At 35.7% G+C, this 19,562-nt stretch overlaps 1 protein-coding gene across 1 annotated transcript in view; it reads right to left on the minus strand.

Annotated features, from left to right (window-relative positions):
* ZGRF1 (zinc finger GRF-type containing 1) overlaps positions 1 to 19,562 on the minus strand; it is a 70,757-nt gene that overhangs the window by 15,252 nt on the left and 35,943 nt on the right. Inside the window, exons 13-20 of the mRNA XM_046655824.1 lie at positions 18,798 to 18,936; positions 18,111 to 18,295; positions 16,681 to 16,877; positions 15,444 to 15,583; positions 10,597 to 10,740; positions 8,925 to 9,039; positions 7,312 to 7,574; positions 5,359 to 5,518 (exon numbers count right to left, since the gene is read on the minus strand). Of these exons, the coding sequence (XP_046511780.1) occupies positions 5,359 to 5,518; positions 7,312 to 7,574; positions 8,925 to 9,039; positions 10,597 to 10,740; positions 15,444 to 15,583; positions 16,681 to 16,877; positions 18,111 to 18,295; positions 18,798 to 18,936 (1,343 nt within the window). The remainder of the gene's footprint in view (positions 1 to 5,358; positions 5,519 to 7,311; positions 7,575 to 8,924; positions 9,040 to 10,596; positions 10,741 to 15,443; positions 15,584 to 16,680; positions 16,878 to 18,110; positions 18,296 to 18,797; positions 18,937 to 19,562) is intronic.

Genomic DNA, 19,562 nt, shown 5'->3' on the forward strand with positions numbered 1-19,562 from the left:
ATAGACAGCTAATCTTCGACAAAGGAGCTGAGGGCATACAATGGAAAAAAGAAAGTCTTTTCAACAAATGGTGGTGGGAAAACTGGAAAGCCACATGTAAAAGAATGAAAATTGACCATTCTTTTTCACCATTCACAAAAATAAACTCGAAATGGATCAAAGACCTAAAGGTAAGGCCTGAAACCATAAGGCTTCTAGAAGTAAATATAGGCAGTACTCTCTTTGACATCAGTATCAAAAGGATCTTTTGAGACACCACGTCTTCTCAGACAAGGGAAACAATAGAAAGAATAAACAAATGGGACTTCATCAGACTAAAGAGCTTCTTCAAGGCAAGGGAAAACAGGACTGAAACAAAAAAACCACCCACCAATTGGGAAAAAATATTTGCAAATCATATATCCAACAAAGGGTTAATCTCCATACTATATAAAGAATGCACACAACCCAACAACAAAAAAATCAAACAACCTGATCAAAACATGGTCAGGGGACATGAACAGACGTTTCTCCAAAGAAGATATACGGATGGCCAATAGGCACATGAAAAGCTGCTCATCATCACTGATCATCAAGGAGATGCAAATCAAAACTACACTAAGATATCACCTTACACCCATTAGAATGGCAAAAATAACCAAAACAAAAAGTAACAAATGTTGGAGAGGGTGTGGAGAAAAAGGAACCCTCATACACAGCTGGTGGGAATGCAAACTGGTGCAGCCACTATGGAAAACAGTATGGAGGTTTCTCAAAAAGTTAAAAATAGAAATACCATATGACCCAGCCATTCCACTACTGGGTATCTATCCAAAGAACTTGAAATCAGCAATTCCAAAAGTCCCACGCACCCCTATGTTCATTGCGGCATTATTTACAATAGCCAAGACATGGAAGCAACCTAAGTGCCCATCAACTGATGATTGGATAAAGAAGACATGGTATATATATATACAATGGAATACTACTCAGCCATAAAAAGGATAAAATCGTCCCATTCACAACAACATGGATGGACCCTGAGGGTGTTATGTTAAGTGAAATAAACCAGATAGAGAAAGACAATCTCTGTATGACTCCACTCAAAGGTGGAAGTTAAACATGTAGACAAAGAGAACAGGGGGCCGGCTGGGTGGTGCAACAGCTAAGTTCGCATGTTCCCCTTCTTGGCGGCCCAGGGTTTACTGGTTTGGATCCTGGGTGCGGACATGGCACCGCTTGGCAAAAGCCATGCTGTGGTAGGTGTCCCACATATAAAGTAGAGGAAGATGGGCATGGATGTTAGCTCAGGGCCAGTCTTCCTCACCAAAAAAGAGGAGGATTGGCAGTAGTTATCTCAGGGCTAATCTTCCTAAAGAAAAAAAGCTGGGCAAGGGCCAAAAATGTGGAGACTAAACAACACACTACTGAATAGCCAATGGATCATTGAAGAAATTAAAGGAGAAATCAAAAATATTTGGAGACAAATGAGAATGAAAATACACCATACCAACTCATATGGGATGTAGTAAAAGTGGTTCTAAGAGGGAAATACATAGCAATACAGAACTAGCTTAACAAACAAGAAAAATCTCAAATAAGCAATCTTCAACTACACCTAACAGAATTAGAAAAAGAAGAGCAAACAAAGCCCAAAGTCAGCAGAAGGGAGATAATAAAAATTAGAGCAGAAATAAATGAAATTAAAATTAAAAAAAAAAACAGTAGAAAGGATCAATGAAACAAAGAGCTGGTTCTTTCAGAAGATAAACAAAATTGACAAATCCTTAGCCAGACTCACTGAGAAAAAAAGAGAGAAGACTCAAATAAATAAAATTAGAAGTGAAAGAGGAGAAATTACAATGGATACCATAGAAATACAAAGGGTTATAAGAGAATACTATGAAAAACTATATGCCAACCAAGTGGACAATCTAGAAGAAATGGATAAATTCTTAGACTCATACAACCTCCCAAAACTGAACCAAGAAGAAATAGAGAATCTGAATAGACCAATCACAAGTAAAGAGATTGAAACACAAATCAAAAACCTCCCCGAAAATAAAAGTCCAGGACCAGATGGCTTCTCTGGAGAATTCTACCAAACATTCAAAGAAGATTTACTACCTATCCTTTTCAAACTACTCCAAAAAACTGAGGAAGACAGAACACTTCTGTCTTCTCATTCTACATGGCCAACATCACTCTGATGCCAAAGCCAGACAAGGACAACACAAAGAAGGAAAATTATAGGCCAATATCGCTGGTGAATATATTGGCAAACTAAATACAGCAATATACATCAAAAAGATCATATACCATGATCAAGTGGGATTGATACCAGGGACACAGGGATGGTTCAACATCCACAAATCAATCAATGTGATACACCATTAACAAAATGAGGACTAAAAACCACATGATCATCTCAATAGAGGCAGAGAAAGCATTTGACAAGATCCAACATCCATTTATGATAAAAAAAAAACTCTCAATAAAATGGATATAGAAGGAAAGTACTTCAACATAATAAAGGCCATATATGATAAAACCACTGCCAACATCATAGTCAATGGGGAAAATCTGAAAGCCATCCTTCTGAGAACAGGAACAAGACAAGGGTGCCCACTCTCACCACTCTTATTCAACATAGTTCTGGAGGTTTCAGCCAGAGCAATTAGGTGAGAAAAAGAAATAAAAGGAGTCTAAATAGGCAATTAAGAAGTGAAACTCTCGCTGTTTGCAGACAACATGATTTTAGACATAGAAAACCCTAAGGAATCCATCAGAAAACTACTAGAGATAATCAACAACTACAGCAAAGTTACAGGGTACAAAATCAACTTACAAAAATCAGTTGCATTTCTACACTCTAACACTCTAATAACAAACTAAGAGAAAGAGAACTCAAGAATACAATCACATTTACAACCACAACAAAAAGAATAAAATATCTAGGAGTAAATTTAATCAAGGAGGTGAAAGACCTATACAGTGAAAACTATAAGATATGATTGAAAGAAATCAATAATGACATAAAGAAATGGAAAGATATTCCATGCACATGGATTAGAAGAATAAATATATTTAAAATGTCCATACTACCTACAGCAATCTACAAATTCAATGCAATCCCAATCAGAATTCCAATGATATTCTTCACAGAAATAGAACAAAGAATCCTAAAATTCATATGGGGCAACCAAAGCAATAGCTAAAGCAATCCTGAGAAAAAAGAACACAGCTGAAGGTGTCGCAATCCCTGACTTCAAAATATACTACAAAGCCATAGTAATCAAAACAGCATGGTACTGGTAAAAAAAACAGGCACACAGATCAGTGGAACAGAATTGCAAGTCCAGAAATAAAACGACACATCTACAGATAGCTAATCTTCGACAGAGGAGCTAAGAACATACAATGGAGAAAGCAAAGTCTCTTCAACAAATGGTGTTGGGAAAACTGGACAGCCACATGCAAAAGAATAAAGGTTATCTTTCGCCATACACAAAAATTAACTCAAAATGGATCAAAGACTTGAAGCTAAGACCTGAAATCATAAAACTCCTAGAAGAAAATATAGGCAGTACACTCTTTGACACTGGTCTTAGAAGGATCTTCTCAAATACCACGTCTACTCAGACCAGGGAAACAAAAGAGAAAATAAACAAGTGGGACTTGACCAAACTAAAGAGCATCTGCGAGGCAAAGAAAACCAGGAACAAAACAAAAAGACACCAACTGGGAGAAAATACGTACAAATCATTTATCCAACAAGGGGTTAATCTCCAAACTATACAAAGAACTCACATAACTAAACAACAAAAAAACAAACACCCTGATCAAAAAATGGGCAGAGAATGTGAACAGACATTTTTCCAAAGGAGATGTACAGATGGCCAAAAGGCACATGAAAAGATGTTCAACATCACTAATCATCAGGGAGATGCAAATCAAAACCACACTAAGATATCACCTTACATACGACTTCACTCAGATGTGGAAGATAAACTAACACATGGACAAAGAGAACAGTTTAGTGCTTACCAGAGGGGAAGGAATGGGCACAAGGAGTGAAGGGGCACATTTATATGGTGACTGACAAATAACGTACAACTGAAATTTCACAATGTTATAAGCTATTATGACCTCAATAAAAAAAAAATTGCTTAACTAAAGGCTAATCATTGCATATAATAGAGCTATGAAAAATTATGTTTTCTAAGACGATTTGATATAGAGAAATAATCTTTAAGTAAAAAAAGCAGGACACAAAACAATATATACTGTTGAATACCAAGTTTGGAAAACAAAATGTGTGTGTGTGTATATATATATAAAAAATTTGTAAAGAAATATAATATTATCTGTATAGTCTGCATATTTTCTATCATAAATATTAACATATGTAATTATAAAAGTTAATTTTTAAAAAGCCACTTATAAGTAAAGGATTATTTCTCCTAATTAAACTTCATCATTTATGCTGAAATTCAGATCATTAAACACTGGAATATTGGTAAAATATTATGTAATAGTTCTTTGTATTTTTAATAAAATCTTACACAATCACAAAAATTGTATCCCTGCAAACAGATTGTGTTGCCTTCTTTAGATCCCTCTTATTGAAACCAAACACATAATTTAATTAAATTGTTCAGCTATTTTACCACTATATTTTCATACAGCAGGTAGACAAGAGAATGACCTACAATTTGGTTCTGCAATTTTAGCCTACTTCCAAGGCTCCTGGGTCAGCGACAGAGGACTTTAACTCATGGCACAGGAAGCAGCATAAGCATCAATATATCTGCATTGGTTTTCCTTGGTCCTCAAGTCCTCTGAGGAGAGGCAGAGGGTCCAGATGGATGCCTGCACATGTAGTGGGCTGAGCTGTAGGAAAGGAACACTAAGCTTGGAGCTTAGTAAGCAAACCTGCTCTTTGTCCCAGAGGGAGACATGACCTTATCAGTCAAGGTTGCTTGTTGTAAACACAACCCTGAGAAATGTCTTGGGTAAGAGGACTCAAGGCCTTGCGTCTTTAGCATCCCGGTGGGTATGTCAGCATCCCAGGGCTTATTGCCTCCTCCAACAACACACCTTTCAGCTCTACATGTTCTTGGCTGAACTCAAATTTTTACATAAGTATCCCAACCTTGTGCCAAAATTGTCAGGTTTGGTATTTTATTTTATCCTACTTACAAACTAATAAGTTAGCCTATTACTGTTTCTGGATACCACCTCTTGAGTCAGAGACAAAGGCCATGCATTTTTGGCATACCCAGCAAAAGTGTGCATGGACACTCAGGGCCTATGGTGGATTGCCTTTCTCAACAATAACCTAAACATTAGCTACTTAAATACACTTGTCATACTGACCCAAGAAGTACTCTGTCAACAGCTACATTAGTGGAAGAAGAAATCAGAAGTTTCCATGGTCTTGCATTTCCAACTGTAGGAGCTTCACTCTTCTCAAATAGCTGTACAAAAAACAAAATCACCACTGCCAGCAAATAACTCTTTCCTGCTCCAAAAACACCTAATTATTTTGAAGGAGGAGAAAAAAATAAAGGCAATATCATAATTAAGTTTCTGAAAGCACAAGAAATATTTCATCTATCTCCCTCTCTTCTCCATTTATTTATTCAAAAAACATTAATTGAGTGCCCACTGTGTGCTCAGCACAAAGGATAAATAAATAAATAACCAAAAGACCTCCACATTTAATGAGACCCTAGGCTACTTAGGAAGATAGGCAAAGTAAAGGAACAATGATAAATAATATGTTAAATAACACCGTTAGGGTGTCAGAGAAAGAACAGCTCTCCCTGCTTTGGTGGAGGTGGGAATGCTTCCTAAAGATAAGCAGCAGCAGAACTAAGTCTTCCAGAATAAGATAGCCAGTCTGCTCAAAGACAGGGTCCTTCTGGGCAGAGGCATGACAACGCACGAGGCCGTTAAGTATTTCCATACAGCCTGTGGCGAATAGGCAAGAGACGAGGTGACAAGGTAGACAAGGGGACAAATCACAAGAGCTCTGCTTGCTATGGCTAAAGAGTTGGAGTTTTGTCTTAAAGGCCAGGGGAAGTCACTGCAGGATTTTAAGCAATGGAATTGACTTAATCAGATTGTGTTTTAGAAAAATTCCTTGAGTGAAAACATGAAGAAAGGTAAAAGTAAAGGTAGATCAATTAGAAAGCTGTGTGAGATAATCCTAACAGTAAACATGCTAACTTCACTAAGCTCCTGCCCTGTGCCAGGCACTGTCCCAAGCCCTTCACCAACGTTAACTCACTTCATCCTCCAACCCTTCGAGACAGAGGCTATTATCAACCCATTTTACAGAGTAGGAAATTAAAGCTAAGAGATAAGCAACCTGCCCAAGATCATACAGCTAATGCATGATACAGCCAGGATAAAAATGCAGGATTCTGCCCACTAGGCTAGATGGAGGTGCGACGAGGCTTGGATTAAGTGGCAGTGCAAGTGAACTGAGCAGAGAGAATCGATATGAAAGACAGGCAGACACTAGAAGGGAAACATCTCAGGGACTGATCTCATGGGGGGAGGTCAACAGTAAGAGAGTATGAGGAGGATTAAGCAAAAGTCACTTAGTCCAGGGAGGAAGAATAATCTAGGACGACACCCAGATGTCTAGCTTGGTCAACAAGGTGGATGTGATGTAAATCCTCAAAATAGTACAAAAAGCAAGATCAGCTTTGGAGTGGAGGCGAGAGGGAATGAGCTGAAGAGGTGACAGAATCCAGACAGAGGCATTAGCTCTGAAGAGGAGAAAGCACAGCTCCTTCACTGGGAGAACCAAAAGGGCTAACAGAGGTCCCAACTTAGGCAAATCGGAGAAGGAGGGCAGGACATTGGAAGGAGCTGCTGTTATGAACTCCACTTCGTGTTCCAGAGGTAAGACCAATTTCAGAGAGTGGAGCAGGGGCAACGATGGGGTTATGAGAAGAAGGAAGGTTTGGAACAGCTGCTGTGAAGGAGGGAAGAGCGAGCTGATAGGAAATACACGGCTTTGCTGGTCAGAGTTGAAGTCCACTCTAACAGAGCAACACGTAGACATCTAGATCAATCTGGACACTTGGATACGAATGAGCAATGCGACTCATTCATCAGATACCCTACCCATTCTCCCATTTAGGGTGGACAGTTCTGCTCTCACCTAATGGTTTACCAAAACAGGTTCAGATTCAAAAAATCTATTTAGAGTTATTCTGGAATCTTGTTTGACTAGGAAATGACAAACAAGCCGACTGAGTTATAAAAGCTTATATAACAATGTATTTACTAGCCTGTTTCTTTCTTGCTTCTTACCATGTATGATGGTGATAGGGAGGGTAGGGGTTCGCAGTTCCTCCACTTCTTCCATGCTTTCGTGTGAGGCCATCATGTGAGCTATCTGAATTAGAGCTGTAGCTTGGTCCTTGTTTAACTCGTGTGCCTGAATTAACTCACTAGCTAACTGCAACGTTGCTCCTAGGCTGAGGAGTTCAAACTTTGTGTTGATATTCGAAAAGGCCGGTGGGATAAATTTTCTCTTATTGACTCTCTTGTTGCTAACTGTAGTTGATGAAGACCTAGTAAAAAGGCAGTAAATAAAATCAAAGAAAAATGAGGGGCTTTTGAAAAAGGTGAGTAAACCTATTCATAACTTTGCTTCCACTTTTTAAGCATCACAGAAGCTTTTTCATGGGTGCAAATGGATATAAACCCCAATTTGGAGGAGGGTAGAAAAGAAGAGAACTAACATTTGTTGAATACCTACTATGCACTGGCACTATGCGAGCATTTTATATGGCATTTGATGTAATCTTCACAACAACACTAGGAAGTAGTTAATTATCTCAAATAAAGATGCAGAAACATTAAATTTTTTCCTAAAAAGCACACAGCTAATAAGTGGTGTACTGAATTTAAAGCCACATTCTATTATATAAAACTGAGATAATTAATACAGCCTCTATTTCAGGTAAAACTGCAATAAATAAATTGGTTTTATTTCTATTTCTATACAGCCTGAATTCATTTGGAAGCAGATAAATAACATAATGGAATCATAAAGATATTTATTTTGGGGCCAGCCCTGTGGCGCAGTGGTTAAGTGTGCACGTTCTGCCTTGGTGGCCTGGGGTTCGCCAGTTCAGATCCTGGGTGCAGACATGGCACTGCTTGACAAGCCATGCTGTGGTAGGCATCCCACACATAAAGCAGAGGAAGATGGGCATGGATGTTAGCTCAGAGCCAGCCTTCCTCAGCAAAAAAAGAGGAGGATTGGTGGCAGATGTTAGCTCAGGGCTAATCTTCCTCAAAAAGAAAGAAACTTTTTTTACCTAGGACTTCATTATGTTGAGAAAAATGAAATACCACAAGACAGATCATAACATTCCAAACTAGAAACTAGACTTTTTCTATCATTTTAATGAATTTAATATGATATCACTACCAATTTTTAAAAAGGGGGCATAGTGCTTGAGAAATTAAAAATGAGATAAAGGTTATGTCAAGAGATAAAATCAGTATCAATATACATACTGAATTCAAGCTGCAAAATGATTCTTTTAAATGTTAAATAATTTGCAGCAGAAAAACACAGATGAATAGAAAAATAAAGTCAACACTCAAAAGATCCTTAAGAAATCACTCCTTGACAAAGGGAAAACATTTGCAATAACATTTATTAGTCTCAATCATAATAAATAAATGGATGGATGGATGGATGGCTGGATGGATGGAGTGATGGCAAACGATGCATATTTCCCTTTATCTTTTCATTTTTAACTAGTGACCCACAGTAATCTCATAATCTCTAAAAGATAATTAAAAATGTTTTGGCAAAAATTTATGTAATACACTTTTGCTGCAATTTCATATTCACATTTAGTCACCATTTTGGAATACCAAAGACCTGGAGGTAAATAATGACTTACAGCGTTAACAGGCTCTGTGTTAGAGGCAGAGTAGCTGGATTAAAGTAGTCCTGGATGTTTTTCAAAGTGGTCAGCTCTGTGCTAGCGTTACAAACCAAGAGTGCATGAACCACCACTATAGAGAGGATGCAGAAAATGAACATTTAATGTAAGTAAAATGGACCGTTAAAAAAGACTAACGCAGTGTTCAGCTACTGAATGAATCACATGACATAAAATAAACCCTCACGTACACACAGACTTCCTTTATCCATTTAGCTACAATACTAACTGCTCTTTCATACTTCATATATGGGTACCCACAAACTGTATAACTTAAATCAAATTTGGACTTCCGCACATCCGCTGATGAAGAAAAACAACTGTTGTGAGTTAGTGCGTGGTGTGCTGCTTGACAGGCAGCAGTTCCTTTATCAGCGTATCACCTTGTGCTGTACAGTGGCATTTGTGTAGTTTTTGAACATTTTCTTGCATTTTTTCCTCAATTACCTTATAGAAATATATGGAAAAGTTAGAATGCTGATGTTGGTCAGGAAACAAGTGCAGCAAATACGAAAATATGCATGTGAAAAGTGACAAACATTCACTTAATTAGGCTCTTATTGGACTCAAGCTGGTTGATTAGGTTTATTCAGTTCTCAAAGAAAAAAATCAAAAGTTAAAAATGTATATAAAATACTTGAAATAAGTCATTAAATGCCGTATCTTTAATTAGTTATGGACCAAATTCAACCATCAGAAATTATTCCAGAGACTGAAATGTATAGAGAAGTCTATGGATTCATAGGACTGCATAGGGATTCAGCTTATTAAAGCCTTCTTTACTAAAAGAAAAATAAAGCTGGTAGCCTATACTGTCTTATTAAGAATTTCTCAAGGGGCTGGCCCGGTGGCATAGTGGTTAAGTTTGCACACTCCACTTTGGCGGCCCAGGGTTCACAGGTTCAGATCCTGGGCACGGACCTGGCCCCCCTATCAAACCATACTGTGGCACCATCCCACAAAAAATATAGAGGAAGATGGGCACAGATGTTAGCTCAGCGACAGTCTTCCTCAAGTAAAAAGTGGGAGATTGGCAACAGCAGTTAGCTCAGGGCCACTCTTCCTCCCCACTAAAAAACCAAAAGGATTTCTCAAGGCAGATGATAAACTACTCTCAAAATAAAAATCATACCCTCCTGCTCAACAACTTGCAAAATCTCTTGCAAAATCTACAAGATGTTCTCAATGTAAAAGTAAATGATTTGCTACTAAATGTACCCTATTAGAATAACAAACCAAGAGAATTCAATAAACCAAGAGAATCAAAATTTGATGTAGGAAATTACTTGAGAAATTCTTATTTATATGTTTAATGTTTACATTTTTAAAAATCAAGTATATATCGTGTAAAATTTAACTTTAACAAAACTTTATCAAAAATATTAAGTGAGGGGTCAAGATTTGATTCTATTGTTAGCCCTCTGGGACTTGAACTGCAGAAATATTCATATATCCAACTTTCACACACATTTTCAGGAACACATTGTATACAACAGTAGGAAGTAGAGGTGAATGTTTTCATTGGCTTTAATCAAACAATCCCACACAAAGTTAGCACTCTTGCTCACAGCCTACTTCATGTCTATCATTCTTTTTTAATATAAAGTAACATGGCCATGGTAATACTTACTGTGAGTGGGCCACTTAGAGGGGAAGTAACCTTTCAAAGGTAGTAGCTCCACCTCATTGGCAGATGACGGTCCAAAGAAAGCACTGCATGCAATAAACGTGTCCAGTTCAAAGTCTAGGGTTTTCGAAACAACCCAGAGATCATCTGAAAAGAAAGCACTGCATGCAATAAACGTATCCAGTTCAAAGTCTAGGGCTTTCGAAACAACCCAGAGATCATCTGAAACGACAAACACTGTCAAAAGGACCCAGAACTATGCTGAATCCCAAGCTACTATGGATTTCTTAGATGCTTACTCTTACATTATTTCTCAAAAAACAAAATGGTTACTATCATCTACAAGATTCCATCCAAACTAATAACATTTCATTTCCTTGTTTTTAACTCTATTAGTTTTATGTTTTTAAAGTTAGTTTTATAATTATTTAAAAAAAAAACAATGTCAGGGCCGGCCCAATGGCATAGTGGTTAAGATCACACATTCTGCTTCGGCAGCCTGGGGTTCACGGGTTCAGATCCCAAGTGTGGACCTAGACACCACTTATCAAGCCATGCCGTGGCAGCATCCCACATACGAAAAACAGAGGAAGATTGGCACAGATGTTAGCTCAGGGCCAATCTTCCTCACACACACCAAAAAAACAAACAAACAAAAAACCAATGTAAATAAAGCAAAGAAGACAAACTGTAACTCATCTTTCTCTTATAAAACAGTTTTATAGCTACATCAGACTTACCCAAGATAGAATATTAGTCTAAAAAGATGCTCTGCCATATAATGGTTTCCATGCTCAAATAAAGTTGGCAATCATGGACAGAATACAAGTTCTCTTGTCTATGGCCATACCACCCTGAACTTGCCCAATCTCGTCTGGTCTCAGAAGCTAAGCAGGGTTTGGCCTGGTTAGCACTCGGATGGGAGAATACAAGTTCTCTAAATGGACGTTTAATTGACTGACGCTTCAGATTAATGAGTGTTCTCCTTTCTTTCTGTATAATGGGCCTACCCATCTCCACAGTATAGTGAGCACTGACAGCTAGCAGGCTATTTCCAGAATACCTGTGCACTATTTCTACCACCAGTTGAATTTATACTTACAAAAAGTCAATTGTATTTATTCTAAAACTTATTTATACCACACTTGTATTTGTTATTATAATTATATAACTTAATCATGTATTATTTGAACCATACGAGTATGAAGAAAAAAATCGTTTTAAGAAAACTCAAGTGAATAATTTAGAAAGACTAAATTAAGATTTGCTAAAAGAAAAAACAAAACAAAAAAAAACCACCACCACAAAACCTGCTAGAACCTAGAGTTTATATGTAACCAAACTATCATTCAAATATGAATATATAATAAAAATATTCTCAGACATTGAAGGCTTCGGGAGGTTTACTATAGAAAGACCTACATTCCAAACAGTTTTTGATGAAATACATAAACAAGAGAGAAAAATCCAGGAGCTGCTAAAAGAAATACATGAAATAAAGGTAATTAAATACTTTGCACATATTTGTAGTCATCTTTTAAAAAGTAGTTGCATCCAAAAAAATGATAGAAAATAAATCCATACTAACCCAAAATTTACATTTTAGAATTGTGCTACTTAAAGCAGCCTGCCCTGAACAGTTTGTTAGTGGTCTGCAACCAGAAGCTCGTGCTAGAATGTAATTCAACAAATCATAATGCCTCCTTCATTCGTCTTGCTGCAAACAAAACAAAAGAAAACAAAGCAAAACGCAACTGAACAGTCTGCTTAGCGACACAGACGCTTTGCATTTAGGGAGCAGCTCCTCACCTCCTTCTGGGAACCAGTACCAGTTTGTGGACCAGACCAGCCTGCAGACCACCTTTGAGAAGCACTAGTCTAGATAACATCAACGTGCTGGGGGTGGGGAGAGTGAAAGAAGAGGTCAAAGGGGGAAAACAAGCCATGTGAGTACTTTCTAAGTTCTTGTCTTATTGCAGGGTAAGATTTAACTAACAATTTTTTTTAAAAAACGAAAGGATTAAAAAGAGCATAGATAAAGTGGGATAAACAGAAATAACTTAAGATCATAGAAAAATACCCAAGTATATCTATTATTATAATAAATTTAACTATTGGACTTATTCCATTTGTCAGTCAAATTTTTAAAATTCAGACATAAGCTGTTTATAAGGGACACACCTATAATACAAGATACACACAAAGCTGGAATGAAAAGATTGGAAGACTTATTGAGCAAACACTAGTCAAAACAAACCTCACAGAGCTATATTAATAACTAGATTTTAAGAAAAGACTATTATAAGAGATGGAGAGTCTCTAAATAATGATAAAAGTTTCAAGAAGCTAATAGCAATTTAAAATATATATGCACCTAATAAAATAACCTCAATATATAAGATCCAAAAAGTAATAAAATAGCAGGGAGAAAGCATACCATGGATGAAGCTACAGTAATTAAAACAGTGTAGAACTGGCACAATGATAAACAAATTGAACAACAATATAAAATTAATGACTCCAGAAACGGACCTATACTATTTTGAACTTGGTTATATGACAGAGGTAGCATTTCAATTCAAGAGGGAAAGAGAGATTAATCAATAAAAAATTATTATTCTAGCAAAACTGTTAATTAAAGAGAAAAAGATGAAATTGGGTCCATATCTCATACCATGTACAAAAAAACTCCAAAGGGATTGAAGATTTTCTCATGTACTATGCCATTATGAAAACCTTAAAAAACTCTAAAGAAGTAAAAAAAAATGTAAAAAACAAAACTTTATGACAATTAGTAGAAAATATAGGTGAATAATTTTAGACCTTAGCATAGGGATTTTTAAAATAAGACACAAAAAGCAATATAAAAAGAAAAAAAGACTAATAAATCTGACTATATTAAAAAATAATTCTTGTTTATCTAAAGATACCTTAAAGTAAGTGAAAAGACATGATACAAACTGGGAGCAGACAGTCAAAATACATATGATCAACAAACAATTAACATGAAGAATATACAAGAACTATAAATAAGATCACAAACAACACAACAGTAAAATGGGTAAGAAGGAGTACATAGCTAACAAACACATGAAGCGCTGTTCAACATCACTGGTGAGCACAGAACTGCAAACTAAAACCACCATGAGACCCTTCACATGCATTTGAGTAGGCGGAGCCACATGACAGCAGGAGTACACACTGATGTAACTGCTGTAGAAAGCAGTTTGGCACTACAGCCTAAATCTGTGTGGGGCATTTTCCCAGGCTGTAACACAGCATTTTCATTCCTAGGATTATATCTGAAAAAAACTCCTGCACATCTACAAGAGAGATTCAGAGCATACTGTTCCCAAAGGCAAAGTGCGGAAACCAAAATGACCATCAATGGAAGAGTGAATGAATGAACTGTGGCATATTCACAAAATAAAGTCTTAGACAGAAATCCAAACAAGTAATCTAGACTCTAGATTTTAGACCAACATCAATAATACGTATATATTGCAGCAATATACTATTAAGTGAAAAAGATAAATTCCAAAAGATTACATCTAGAATTATATCATTTTAGTAATGTTAAAAAATAACTAAAAACAACATGACTAACAATAATGTACAACTGAAATTTCACAGGGTTGTAAACTATCATAATCTTAATAAAAAGAAAAAAAAGGGTGATTACACACATGTGTGTGGTGATAGATTGTAATTAGTCTTTGGGGGGGTGAACACGATGTAATCTACACAGAATTTGAAATATATTACGATGTGCACCTGAAAGTTATATAATATTATAATCCAATGTTACTGCAATAAAAATTTTAAAAAATTAAAGAAAGAAAGAAAGAAAGAAATAACTAAAAACTGGGGCTGGCCTCATGGCATGGTGGTTAAGTTCACGTACTCCGCTTCAGTGGCCTGGGGTTCAAAGGTTCGGACCCTGGTCACAGACCTACACATCACTTATCAAGCCACGCTGTGGAGGCAGCCCACACACAAAATAGAGGAAGACTGGCACAGATGTTAGCTCAGGGACAGTCTTCCTCAAGCAAAAAGAGGAGGCTTGGCAGCAGATGTTAGCTCAGGGCCAATCTTCCTCACAAAACACCAAAAAACCTAAAAACTTAAAATTTGAAACACGATCTTGGAAATTCATTTATATACACCTCTATACAAAGGAAAGCAAGATGTTAATGAACACAGGGATCAAAATGCTAACTACCTTACGTTAGGAGAGACCATCAGTGGGGTTACTTTATATTAAATTCAGGCAGCTATAAAGGTACTGAATTTTGCTTTGGTTTGTGGACTCACACTTATATCATTTAAAATAACTAATTAAATAACTAAAGCAAACTAGGTAAAGATCAATGGCAAGAGTAGGTCATGAAACCAGAGATAATGATTAACCTAAATTAGTGTACTTAAGGTCCTTGGAAAAAGAATTTTTTAAGGATTTTACTTTCAAATATACAAAATTTGGGGTCCAGTGTCATCAAAGTGTGCAGACAATGACAGCAGTTATCAATAAACTCATTACATCTTCAGTTTATTTTTGATATTGGTCAAAGTACAGTTGAATCAATACACTGATTTATATGATGCCAAGAACTTACTGTGACTTTTTAAATAAAATTAAAGTTTTTGGTAGCCTTTAGCAAAGTTTCTTAAGAAGATAAAATTTTAAAATGTGCTTTTTACAAATAGTCTAATTAATTATACAGTAATTCACAATATATACTATTAAACCGTACTTTAAACAAATCTCTTCAATGGAAAGAATTTGCAGAGCTGCATATAACTGAGAAACAACGCTAGACTCAGTCAGCAACATGATCAGATCAACTTGCCTTTGCTATAAGCTGAAGAAATTTCCTTCCGACTCAGCTTAAGATAGAGTTTGCTTTTAGATTCACTATAAAATTCAGGATTTACAGTAGAAAACTTCTTTAGTTTGCCATACCGTTTTCTTTGAAAATCAAATCCCTTTCTGCAAAATGAATAAAAAACAAAAATAACTTTGAATATTAAGATACAAACTTTTTTATTGAGATGTAATTGACATATAACATTGTTTCCTGTGTACAACATGATTCGATATATGTATACATTGCGAAGTGATCACCACAATAAGTCTAGTTAACATCCATCACCACACAGTTACAAATGTTTTTTCTTATGATAATAACTTTTAAGATCTACTCTCTTAGCAACTTTCGATACACAACACAGTATTACTAACTATAGCCACCATGCTCCACATTACATCCCTATGACTTATTTATTTTATAACGGAAGTTTGAAGGTACAAATTTTTTTTTAAATTTTAAAATACAGCACAAAAAGAAAAACAGGGTGTATGTTATATAATTTCATACATGTATACAAAATAAAGATGTACTGTGTCAAAGGAAGAAAATAGCAACCCTGATATAATTATCATTAGTTTTAAAAAAGATAGAGACAGGAAAGTATCTAAAAGATAGAGTACCTCAGTTTCTATAATTGTAAAATTGGAATAATAAATTATCCCTATTATTTCCATATCTTATAGATTATGAAGATGAACTGAAAAAATAAATATAAAGTGCTTGGAAGAGTCCCTGGCATATACAAGCTCCTAATAAATGTTGTTATTATTAAATTAGCATGCAAATGCTCATTATATTTACTCTTTTGGGTAATCCCACTTTTATAAGACATATTTCCAAATAGCAGCATTCTATTATCCTATAAACTGTGTAGTTCAGGCTTGTGAAGGACAACTACCTATTATCCTGCACTGATTAAAAACTATTCTTGTGGTTTGTTCAATAGGGTTTCACTTAGGATTGTGGCTATATATAAAAATTGTTAGAAAAATAGTATTCCTGCCAGTTACCCTGACATTGCTGACACTTCTTGATGTTTAGAGGGGGCCAAAAACAGCTCTAGGGGATTATTCCCATTTTAGAATTATAAAAACAGAGGTACTCTATCTTTGAGATACTTTTCCTATCTCAATCTCTTTTAAAACTGATGATAATTCTGTGAGGTTACTATTTTCTGATATAATTAGAGGCAATTATTTGGTACCATACAACATACCTCACCAAAAGCTGGCATTCCTCATAGAGGGGTATCTTTTGACTTCTTAAGTACAAGCCAATACTCTTTATATCAGTTAAAACCACGCTAGGTAGAGATTCTTCCTGTGTTAAATATCCTGGGGTCACTTCTTCAAGCCACTTGAAAAATTTACATCGGTCAGCTTTGGCTCCATCACAGGTATAAAAGAGGCGACCCTAAGGGGAAAAAGATAGAAAAATTTCGTAAGAAAAATAATGTTTTTATTTTTTACTGTTTTTATATTATGTATGTCAAGACCTTTATAAAGGCTGCTTGGCATTAATGTACTCCAATAAATTAGTCACTACACAACTTAATCTTCTTAATTAATTTAAACAATAAATTAAAATTTAAAACCACCTTCTTTTCCATTTATTTTCTCTTTATCAAAAAATTACATTATTCTGAGAATATAAGCTTATTTGAAAAATAAAATTCACTGTTTTTCTGATTTAAAATGTTCACTATAGACAACTGAAAGCTGCCCAGAAACAACCAGCAGGAACACCTTTTCCATTTCTTTCCAGCCTTTTCTCTCATTCACACAAGTGTGCATGAGCACACACATGAGGATACACACAAGTATAGTTTTTTTTACAACAAAACTCAGATAACAACACATTTTCTACTCTATAACCTAACCCTTATACCTGACAACATACTATGAGTATGACAACCAAGTCATCAAATAATCTTAAAAAGAAAAGAAGACTTAGTGACTCTATAATATTTGATTCTATGATTATATCATTTATGAATTCTCGCTTTTGACAATTAAATTTAAATCCAAATTTACATACTCAACTAATGATGATGTAGAATGCTGCAAACAATGGAAGAAAATTCTATTATTATGAATGAACGTACAGTCTTACAAATCAGTACAAACCATCGATCAATATATATTTTACTAACTTGACTTCTCAGCAATAAAAATTAAATCAGTATCCTTTTCTATTCCCCTGGCCTTATCTGTTACTCGTACTGGGGATCACACAGTAGAGTAGTTTCAACCTTCACTTCCTTCAGACTCATCTCTGCATTCTCTAAGCCCTCAGGCTGGGATATGATCCTTTCTCAGTGTTCTCACTGTGACTTGGGAATATCCCTCCTACTTTATCCATTACAGTATTATATAAAAGTTCCTTTAGTGTATCTCTCTCCATCCACTACTACACAATAAGTTCCTAAGCAACTTGAAGGTTAATCATTTTTCTATCTTCAAACACAGATCATCTTTCAATAACAATTTATTGAGAGTTTACTATACGTCAGCTACTAATTGCTCAAGTAGAAGGCTCCTAATCAAGACTCACTCTTTAACTAAGCTTGTCATAAAGCAATAGGTACCTAACTTTTCATAAGACAAGTATTTGCTGGGGCAACGAGAGGGGAAGAGGAAACAATACCTTATTTGGACCTTCCTTTTTAACCATGACAAGTTTTGCAGGTTGATGATGGTGGCAGGATGGCACATTATTTTCCACATTTTTCAGTTTCTCTCTTTTTGATGATGTGTAAAATGATATGTCAACTTTTGAAAGAGCTTTGTGCAACCTTTGTGCCAATCCAAACAGCAATATATTTAGATGTTCTATAAAAAAGAGAAAGATAGATGCAGATGAAAATTAAATACAAAATAATTCTGTTTGTATCACATATGTGCTGTTTGTTAGCTAAATTTGAAAACAGCCTTTTAACAGAGTAAACCATAACCTAATAAAAATATCCATTTTTAAAAGGAAGTTTTGCCCTTGTGCAATAAAACAAACCATCAAAACTAATTATGCACCATACTTAAAATTTCCTACTTAACTTAACAAAACCATTTGTAACACTTATAGCTTAAAAAAAATGAAAAACTATAACTTGAAAAAGATAATACTATCATTTCCCACTTTTAAAACTCAATTTTGATCTGAAACTAGAATATAACTTACTGTCAAAAACTGGAGCAAACACAAGGAAAAGAACAAATCTCAAGTAGATAATTTAATATGAAAATTCACAATATAAGATATTACACTTTCTCACAGCAATACTACTTATATTAGGCAGCGATCAACCATAATAAAATGAAAAGATAACAGTCATACCTATGAGACAAGATGAAAAAATCTGTTTGTAATGAGCAGATGACTGAAAAACAGCTGGTATGTGAATCTGCCGTTGGGGAAGATAAGCAGATTTTATTTTCTGCCCACTTGGGAAGCATAGCTCAGAGCTATTTATTTCCTGAAATGGAATAATTCAAGTCATTATAATAACTCCAGAAAAATACTGTTTACTAATGAGTGAATTATTTTCTATACATATGTTTAAGAAAATAAACTTTCCTTTCGATTTCCAGAATCCTTGAAAATCATTTTCTAACTTTAAGTGAGAAACCAAATAGGGCAAGAATGACTCTGCATGGCACTATTAATCATAAATAAGACTGACTTTTCTTTGTTTTTTAAAGATTGGCACCTGAGCTAACAACTGTTGCCAATCTTTTTTTTTTTTCTGCTTTTTCTCCCCAAATCCTCCCAGTACATAGTTGTATATTCTAGTTGTGGGTCTTTCTGGTTGTGCTATGTGGGACGCTGCCTCAGCGTGGCCTGACAAGTGGTGCCATGGCCGCACCCAGGATGTGAACCGGCGAAACCCTGGGCCGCCAAAGCGGAGCGCTCGAACTTAACCGCTCAGCCACGTGGCGGCCCCCTAGACTGACTTTTCCTGTGTGCCACTCAATTAGTTGTTAAATACTTTTTGCTAGGAAAAACTTAACTCATATGAATGGATCTCTATTTCTGGTTACAACTATAATAAGAATTGTTCACAACCAATATGTAGTAAGATGTACCTTTACCAAATAATGA

The sequence above is a fragment of the Equus quagga genome, chromosome 3 (assembly GCF_021613505.1).
Source record: "Equus quagga isolate Etosha38 chromosome 3, UCLA_HA_Equagga_1.0, whole genome shotgun sequence".
Classification (NCBI taxonomy): Eukaryota; Metazoa; Chordata; class Mammalia; order Perissodactyla; family Equidae; genus Equus; species Equus quagga.